General features: G+C 39.4%; 1 protein-coding gene across 2 annotated transcripts; it reads left to right on the top strand.

The window, feature by feature from the left end:
- Positions 1–5,780: 5,780 nt before the first annotated feature.
- LOC141096222 (uncharacterized) lies at positions 5,781–9,159 on the top strand. 2 transcript variants are annotated; one of them, XR_012233616.1, is made up of 3 exons: positions 5,781–6,566; positions 6,655–6,818; positions 8,984–9,159. XR_012233616.1 is itself a non-coding variant. In XM_073582714.1 (2 exons), exons 1-2 carry the CDS (start codon positions 5,826–5,828, stop codon positions 9,053–9,055), a joined length of 1,065 nt encoding a protein of 354 aa, XP_073438815.1. In that variant the 5' UTR covers positions 5,781–5,825; the 3' UTR covers positions 9,056–9,159. The 2 variants fall into 2 exon arrangements, 1 of the variants encoding a protein (XP_073438815.1); XM_073582714.1 differs by having other exon boundaries at positions 5,781–6,818.
- Positions 9,160–9,887: the final 728 nt, after the last annotated feature.

Below are 9,887 nucleotides of genomic sequence, written 5' to 3'. Positions count from 1 at the left end.
TGTGGAGTGTTGTATGCATGTATGAATGTCTCTGGTGAATGACTCATTATGAAACCCCTACCCTTGGTACGCATGTGTTGTGTAGCCTAGCCTGCTAGCACCCAGGCTGATGTCCAGGTAGAGGCAGAGTCAGAGGCTGGCATCAGCATCCACCGGTGGCTTTGTCTGTATGCCATGGTGCACATAGTCTGCACTCCTCGGTAATCAGTGTTCATTAGAGGTGTCCGCAGGTGCGATGCCGCACGCTCAGTAGGTCTAGAGGGACACAGACCTCGTGTCCTTGGGGCTAAGTTCTGTGACCATTTACTGAGCGCTCTCTTGCCGAGTGCTGTGTGTCTTAACAGGCTCTGGCATTTATGTTCTGCAGTACTGCGGCTCTGTGATGTAACTGTGGTGCCCTGCGTGTTTACCACCACAAAAGGGTTAAATATGTACTGGTTTGCATGTGTTTTGTGAGTAATAGGAGTTATGCTTTCTCTGCTAGAGACCACAACACATACAAACAATTCACCTCACTCCCCTACTTGTGTGAAGCTTAGAGCTTTGCAGACATACCCAAACTGGGAGGGGGAGGAGTCAAAAGTTGTTTAAGTGAACAAGAAGGAGGAAGAAGCTCTTGGAAGCCATTTAAGACATGTGCTCAATCCAGGAGTACAGCTAAAGAAGCATCAGGGACCAGCCCCTAGACCATCCATGCTTTAAGAGCAGGATGGTAAGCTGAGAGACTGCGTGGGATTATACAACCAGCAGAAAAGTGTTTTCTCTCAGAAATACTGCAATAACCTAGGATCAGTAAAGGATAGTGCAAGTAGGAACTTGAGCTGCTTCACAAAGGATTCAAGCTGCAAGTTGCTGAAGGAGAAATACACAGTGAGTAGAGGCAATATTGGGAAGTTTGAAACTCCGGGAAGCCTTGGTCCCATAAGGGGTCCAGTAAGGCGCAACTGTGCATGATGTCATTGCAGAACACCGATGTGGACTTTGCTCAGTTTAAGGACAGATCCATCCATATCTTAAGAGAATCTACCTATGTCTGCACTGAGCCAGTTAAACATCCAGCAGTTACGTACCACCAGGGGGCAGTATCCTCACGCCAGGTGCCTGCAGTATAGCATGTGCAGATTCCGATTGATGATTCTACTGCAGATTTACGGCTGCAAGTACAGGAACTGACTAAAAATATGGCTGCTCTATGTAAAACTGTTCAGACTCTCCAGACTTGTTCCCCCACAGAGAGGATCCAACTAGCATCAAGCCCAGATGATCTCCCATGGCAACGGCCAAAGAGGATGCCGCAACATCAGCGACGACCGACTCGCATCGGCAGGAGAATGACAGACTGATTTGACTCTTCTGGGAGACCCATCAGTGGACGGTGCCATAAGGTTGATCATATTGAAAGGGAATGTCATTTAAATGAGCGACCCCTGGGGCCGAGGACCAACCCCCAGGAGTAAGTCAATCTGGTCCAACTAACTGGAGAAACAGGTATGTTGGAGGACGTCCACTTATACCTGTGGTAGTGGATGGTATCCCCTTCACTGCCCTCATGGACACTGGATCACAGGTAACCTCAATGCCTCACGCACTGTACCAGAAATATTGGACTGATGCTGATTTCACCCAACTTCCTGATGGTAACTTGTCATTAATAGCAAGTAATGGTCAACCTCTGACACATGTGGGGTACAAGGAGGTTGTCATTAACGTGGGGAAGGTGGAGCTGAAAGCTCAAGGTCTCGTGGTGGTAGAGGTGGACAGATCTGAGTGTCAACCTGTCATAACTTTAGGCACAAATGTGATTGAAAATTGTTTAAGTGAGGTCATCACCATTTTGAAAGACATAGCCGAGTCGGCCCCGTACAAAGAACAGCATGCCCTCAATAAAGATATCAAGGCCCTTGTGCAGCAACAGCAGGTGGTGTTAACTGGTGGAGAGATTGATAGTGTAAGGGTGAGTGATCCCTACTCCATTATGCTTTCCCCTAGGAGTGATATCCTCATCTGGTGAAGAGCAGCCATAGGCATCAGAGGATGGGACTACGAAGCTTTCCTTTAACCAGTCTATTCAGATAACAGACCTACTGTGCTGACGGCCAGGGGAATTGTTGATGTTAAAAAGGGCAGGGTCCCAGTACGTGTTCTGTACTGTGGAGAGGAGGAAGCTTGCTTGCCCCGTTATGCAACCGTAGCCAAACTATTCACAGTCAGCAACAATGATATTCAGGCTGTAGAAGCCTTGACTCCGTCAGAAGCGATGGATGGCAATGGCTCTTCTGTTCAGATGGAGGAATGGTTTCAAAAGATACATGTTGGCACCGACTCCACTCCTGTACATCAGAAAAATGGAGTGCAGCAGGTGGTGCAAGAATACAAGAGGGTTTTCAGTAAGCATCCCTTGGATTTTGGGCAGGTAAAAGGGTTTCAACATAACATCCCCACAGGAGATCACCCACCTATCAAAGAAAGGTATCGTCCTGTACCTCCAGCTCATTATCAGTGTGCAAAAGGTATGCTAAGAGAAATGAAACAAGCAGGGGTAATCAGGGATAGCTACAGTCCTTGGGCAGCTCCCTGTGTTAGTCAAAAAGAAAGATGGTACAATGCGCATGTGTGTAGATTACAGACAACTTAACAAAATTACTCACAAAGATGCATACCCCTTACCGTAAGTACCAAAAAAATCCCCTGTTAATGGGAAAAAAGTAATAGCATAACTCAGAAAACAGTATATATCAACAAAGAGCCATATCTCAACTATTAAGTGAAAATTAAGGACCAAAAGAGTTTTAGCATAAAAAATATAAATTTTATTGCATAATAATTAAAAACAACAGCAGAGCAACAATGCTAAAACAGGCAGTGGTAGACATAAATGGTAGATGATATCTAGAAAAGAATCCAAGTGGAAAGGGCATTACTCCCTCAAAGTACTCAATGATAAATCACATCCATGTAGTGTAAATATAATCTAGAGTGCCTTATTCATGAACCTGCCATATTTTATATAGTAGAGGTAATGGAGAGTATATCTTTTGCCAAAGAATTTATTTTAATAAATTCACTAGAATGTTAATTCTCAGCTGAGAAAAAAATAGGACCAATATAGTGTAATGTACATAACGCCGTGAGCAGTAACCACCACACGGAGAATAGATTAAATAGGTTACAAAAAGCTGCACCAAACATATGAGCTCACATAAAGTGGCAAAAGTTACAAATAAATACAAGTAATTGCCACAATGTGAGCCGGCATATTCACGAAGAGCAACATAAATAAACAGTCAGTTGCTCAGCAGAATAAACCACATATTAATGTGAATAAAACTGGGCGCAAATTGAAAAGAAAATGCAAATAATAACCTCAGCAAATATTGGCGCAGATAAGCCCATACAAATGACCAAACTAAGGCCAAAGCAAAGTATTCTCTACTAGGCAGAGAAAAAGACCTATTAATGCAAGTTGAACCGGATAACAATTAAGAAATAGAGTAACGTAACACTTACATGAAGTGACTATGTGCTGCCACTGCCTGCCGCCTCTACGCGCGTTGCGCCTTGGCTTCCTCAGGAGGCGTAACTCACACTAGCCCCGGAATTGATATATATAGGGTCAATAGGCAATAAACCACATCGCGCAACAGGTGTCATCCCGATTGAGCACATGCGCAATGCCAGACCACAAGACTCCCCATTCAGAAGTCTGAAAGTAAGTGACGCATGCGCTGATGTATCCCGACTCAGTAAATCAGAGATCCTCCTTCAGCGCTCATAGGGAGCAAATGGATACCGCTGCATAAGCAGCAGAACACCACAAGCGCACCTGGTGAGCGTGTCAGGAGATCTCAAGTAGGGAAAATCCTGGGCATGCGTACCAATCAGACAAAAAAACAAAAGAAAAAGATATGATCAAAATGTGAGCAACATTTGTAAAAATATTACTGAAAAAATGATAAAGTGTATAGAATAAAAACAAAAAATTGGATACTAGTGCCAAATGGATTATGCAGAAAATGAGACAAGTGATTTGGTGAATAAAATACAGAAAATAATATCGATAATATCCCCAATAATCAATCCCCAAAATAATGGGGACAAAAAAATGCTACCTATCAATAATGATAGTGATAAATAAGTACCAAATAAATTGTACAGAATATGTAACTAACAGTATTGGTGAACAATAATAAAATACATAGAATATAATAATATTAATAATATCCCCAATGTTCATTCACTCAATCAATGAGGACAAATATCCCAAAGTCTTCTTCTTTGTGAGTGAGATACGCTTCATTTTCTGTGTAATAAACAAGATCCACAACCAAGAGCAGACTGAATGAGGTAAATCGAATGGAATGGAAACTAAAAATAATAAGAATAAAAAATATTAAAAACCGAAGCAAAAAATAAAAACCATGTATACACAATATCACTTGTCTCATTTTCTGCATAATCCATTTGGCACTAGTATCCAATTTTTTGTTTTTATTCTATACACTTTATCATTTTTTCAGTAATATTTTTACAAATGTTGCTCACATTTTGATCATATCTTTTTCTTTTGTTTTTTTGTCTGATTGGTACGCATGCCCAGGATTTTCCCTACTTGAGATCTCCTGACACGCTCACCAGGTGCGCTTGTGGTGTTCTGCTGCTTATGCAGCGGTATCCATTTGCTCCCTATGAGCGCTGAAGGAGGATCTCTGATTTACTGAGTCGGGATACATCAGCGCATGCGTCACTTACTTTCAGACTTCTGAATGGGGAGTCTTGTGGTCTGGCATTGCGCATGTGCTCAATCGGGATGACACCTGTTGCGCGATGTGGTTTATTGCCTATTGACCCTATATATATCAATTCCGGGGCTAGTGTGAGTTACGCCTCCTGAGGAAGCCAAGGCGCAACGCGCGTAGAGGCGGCAGGCAGTGGCAGCACATAGTCACTTCATGTAAGTGTTACGTTACTCTATTTCTTAATTGTTATCCGGTTCAACTTGCATTAATAGGTCTTTTTCTCTGCCTAGTAGAGAATACTTTGCTTTGGCCTTAGTTTGGTCATTTGTATGGGCTTATCTGCGCCAATATTTGCTGAGGTTATTATTTGCATTTTCTTTTCAATTTGCGCCCAGTTTTATTCACATTAATATGTGGTTTATTCTGCTGAGCAACTGACTGTTTATTTATGTTGCTCTTCGTGAATATGCCGGCTCACATTGTGGCAATTACTTGTATTTATTTGTAACTTTTGCCACTTTATGTGAGCTCATATGTTTGGTGCAGCTTTTTGTAACCTATTTAATCTATTCTCCGTGTGGTGGTTACTGCTCACGGCGTTATGTACATTACACTATATTGGTCCTATTTTTTTCTCAGCTGAGAATTAACATTCTAGTGAATTTATTAAAATAAATTCTTTGGCAAAAGATATACTCTCCATTACCTCTACTATATAAAATATGGCAGATTCATGAATAAGGCACTCTAGATTATATTTACACTACATGGATGTGATTTATCATTGAGTACTTTGAGGGAGTAATGCCCTTTCCACTTGGATTCTTTTCTAGATATCATCTACCATTTATGTCTACCACTGCCTGTTTTAGCATTGTTGCTCTGCTGTTGTTTTTAATTATTATGCAATAAAATTTATATTTTTTATGCTAAAACTCTTTTGGTCCTTAATTTTCACTTAATAGTTGAGATATGGCTCTTTGTTGATATATACTGTTTTCTGAGTTATGCTATTACTTTTTTCCCATTAACAGGGGATTTTTTTGGTACTTAATGTATATTTTCTGTTTTACCACAGTTTAATTCCCTATGATGGATTTCAAAGCCAGGGAAAAGGTCTGGCAGGATAAAGCATTGGATTTATTCAAACAGAGCTCAATTGCTAATTTTAATCATACCCAATATGATGATAAAGGATTAATGATGAAATATAAAAACTTGGTTAATAAAAAAACTAGGATTTGGTGGACTAAAACATCCCTAGATAATTATATTAAACAAAAAATCATTCCACGTGGCCTGCGGATACAACTCTATCCAACCTTTAGTCTGGATGATACTGAGTTAATATCTAAATGGGAAAGTGTTTCCTCAGCATGCTCTATGTCTTTTATGGAGATCATCAATATCAAAAATGCTTCTATTTTGGAAGAATTGGATATTGAGCTGAACAAATTACAAGAAGAGTTGGTAGCCAAATTGTCAAAAGAGGCCCTGGAAAAATTCTTTCAGGATCTCAATCATGATATGGAGAAATGGGAACAACAGATCAGTAAAAATAAAATGAAAAAATATCAACGTGATGTGATGGATTATGATCAGAAAAAAGTCTTTCGTTGGCAAAATAGAATTTCAGTAGAAGATCAGAAACAATCAGAGATAAGAAGTTCATCTGTGTCTTCGGTGTCTTCTATATCCAGTAATACCACTTCAACTCACGAAAGGGAATATTATACTCCCAGACGTATTAAAACAAGATATGGTGGTAGGGGCAGAGGAAGTGCAAGATATCAATCTAACTCTGGTACCAGGAGAAATGATAAACCTAAGGTAATTAATCTATCCTCGCATATTTTATCTAATGAACAGGTAGAATTGTTAGAAAAAGGTTTATCCTTTTCTCCATCTCAACAATTAGATTCCTTCACGGTCATAAAAGATGTTCACCTGTTCGCGAGAAAACTGATACTAAAGAGATTCCATGAGAAAAGTACTATGGGATTGTCACTCAATTCTGAGGAAGAGAAAGCTGCTCTGGAAATTTTAGAATCCTTAGCAGAGGAGAGCAACCCTATGGAAGCGGTGAGTTCTTTTCCCGTTTCCTTGTTTAATAAATCAAAAAAATTTCCTAACCTTAACACATGCTCGGCAGTTGAGACTTTTGTGAGATTGGTCACTCATGATATAGAGGAACTTAAGAAAAACTATCGCTTTAATCCAACTTTTATGAGTGATAAAAAAGCAATTATGGAAATGCAAGGTTGGAAAGATGTAATCTTTAAAAGAGCCGATAAAGGTGGCAATCTTGTTCTTTGGCCACGTGACCTTTATGAAAAACAGGCTCATAAATTATTATCGGACACTAATTGCTATAAAAAATTGACTTTCAGTCCTCTTCCTGCATATCATAAAGAACTAAATGATATTCTGTTAGAGGCACATGAGAAGGGTATTATCCCCAAATCACTTTTGGAGTTTGTTGAATCTTTAAAACCTAAACTGCCCACTTTATATTTAATCCCAAAAATACATAAGAACATTGAGGATCCGCCCGGCCATCCTATCGTGTCCGGAAAGGAAGGACTTAGTGAACTGATATGTCAGATAGTAGATTACTATCTGAAGCCCTTGGTGACCACTCTACCCTCCCATATTCTTGATACAACTGCGGCCCTACGGAGGTTAGACCAGCTACATCTTGGAGATGATATGATCCTTGTCACGGCTGATGTGGAGGCGCTATACACCTCCATTCGCCATGACCAGGGACTTAGAGCTACCTCCTGGTTTTTGAGAAATAGTAATTTGGACCCCCTTTTGGCAGCCCTTATAATTATTCTGTTAGAATTTATTCTGACGCACAACTGTTTTTTATTTAAAGAACAAGTATTTTTGCAAACTCAAGGTACAGCCATGGGGGCGGCTTGTGCTCCGGCTTATGCCAATTTATTTTTGGGTTTTTGGGAGAGGGAAATCTTTCAGTGTTCTCCTGTTACCAATATTGAAAAGGCCCACAATTGGATGAGATACATAGATGATGTGATGTTTGTATGGGAGGGCCCGTTGGATGAATTAAAAACATTCATGTCTGCATTGAATGATAACGATCTGAACATAAAACTCACTTATTCCTATGGGAAGAGAGTTAGTTTTTTGGACATCGATATTTCAGTCAATGATGATGGATCTGTATCGACTGATATATATAGAAAACCTACGGCCACTAATTCAATTCTACACGCTAAGTCCTCTCATCTAAAATCCACTATACGCTCAATTCCAGTGGGGCAGTTTTTGCGAGCAAAGAGGATTTGCTCTTCGGAAAAGACATACCAAAATCAAGCTGCAGATTTATATTCCAGATTTAGAGAAAGAGGATATGGTCATAGGCAAATTCGTAGAGCTTATAATAGAGTACAAGAAATCCCTAGGGATCAATTGCTATACAAGAGAAATTCCAAACCTAGGGATAATAATCAAGTTCGTCTAATTACCCCGTTTAATGATCAATGGGATAACTTTACTGGTATAATCAATAAACACTGGCATGTGTTACAAATAGATCCCATTTTGAAAAAGACATTGCCATCTAGACCTTGTATTACAGCCAAAAGATCTAAAAATCTTTCTGATCTACTTGTAAGGAGTCATCTAACCTCCAACGAAAAAGTACAAAAGGGTATTTTTGGTGAACTCCAAGGATTTTACCCTTGTCGAACTTGTAAAGCATGTTCTAATACACTTAAAATGAATACATTTCAAAATTCAGATCATTCCAAGACCTTTTCAATCAAAAAAATGCCTTACCTGTTCATCTAAGGGTGTGATATATTATGCAAGTTGTTCTTGCAAAAAGATTTACATAGGAATGACTACAAGAGAGCTTAGAATTAGAATTCGCGAGCATGTTCGAGATATCGAAAAATCTAAGGAGGCTAAGGATCTGGACCAATTGAAGACATTACCGAGGCATTTTCATGCATTTCATCATTCTCGTGCTGATGATCTTCGTGTTTTTGCAATTGATCAGGTATCGTTGGGTACGAGGGGTGGAAATTTATTTCAAACTCTTTCACAGGTAGAAAGCAGATGGATCTATAGGCTTAACACGATGATACCAGTGGGTTTAAATGAGAATAATGGTTTTGGATCCTTCTTATAATATAAATAAAATTTCTCATATTGTGTATACATGGTTTTTATTTTTTGCTTCGGTTTTTAATATTTTTTATTCTTATTATTTTTAGTTTCCATTCCATTCGATTTACCTCATTCAGTCTGCTCTTGGTTGTGGATCTTGTTTATTACACAGAAAATGAAGCGTATCTCACTCACAAAGAAGAAGACTTTGGGATATTTGTCCTCATTGATTGAGTGAATGAACATTGGGGATATTATTAATATTATTATATTCTATGTATTTTATTATTGTTCACAAATACTGTTAGTTACATATTCTGTACAATTTATTTGGTACTTATTTATCACTATCATTATTGATAGGTAGCATTTTTTTGTCCCCATTATTTTGGGGATTGATTATTGGGGATATTATCGATATTATTTTCTGTATTTTATTCACCAAATCACTTGTCTCATTTTCTGCATAATCCATTTGGCACTAGTATCCAATTTTTTGTTTTTATTCTATACACTTTATCATTTTTTCAGTAATATTTTTACAAATGTTGCTCACATTTTGATCATATCTTTTTCTTTTGTTTTTTTGTCTGATTGGTACGCATGCCCAGGATTTTCCCTACTTGAGATCTCCTGACACGCTCACCAGGTGCGCTTGTGGTGTTCTGCTGCTTATGCAGCGGTATCCATTTGCTCCCTATGAGCGCTGAAGGAGGATCTCTGATTTACTGAGTCGGGATACATCAGCGCATGCGTCACTTACTTTCAGACTTCTGAATGGGGAGTCTTGTGGTCTGGCATTGCGCATGTGCTCAATCGGGATGACACCTGTTGCGCGATGTGGTTTATTGCCTATTGACCCTATATATATCAATTCCGGGGCTAGTGTGAGTTACGCCTCCTGAGGAAGCCAAGGCGCAACGCGCGTAGAGGCGGCAGGCAGTGGCAGCACATAGTCACTTCATGTAAGTGTTACGTTACTCTATTTCTTAATTGTTATCCGGTTCAACT

This window comes from Dendrobates tinctorius, unplaced genomic scaffold (assembly GCF_039654945.1).
Source record: "Dendrobates tinctorius isolate UK_male_01 unplaced genomic scaffold, ASM3965494v1 ptg000073l, whole genome shotgun sequence".
NCBI lineage: Eukaryota > Metazoa > Chordata > Amphibia > Anura > Dendrobatidae > Dendrobates > Dendrobates tinctorius.
Note: the sequence above shows the minus strand (reverse complement) of the source record. Positions and strands in the feature narration are given on the sequence as shown.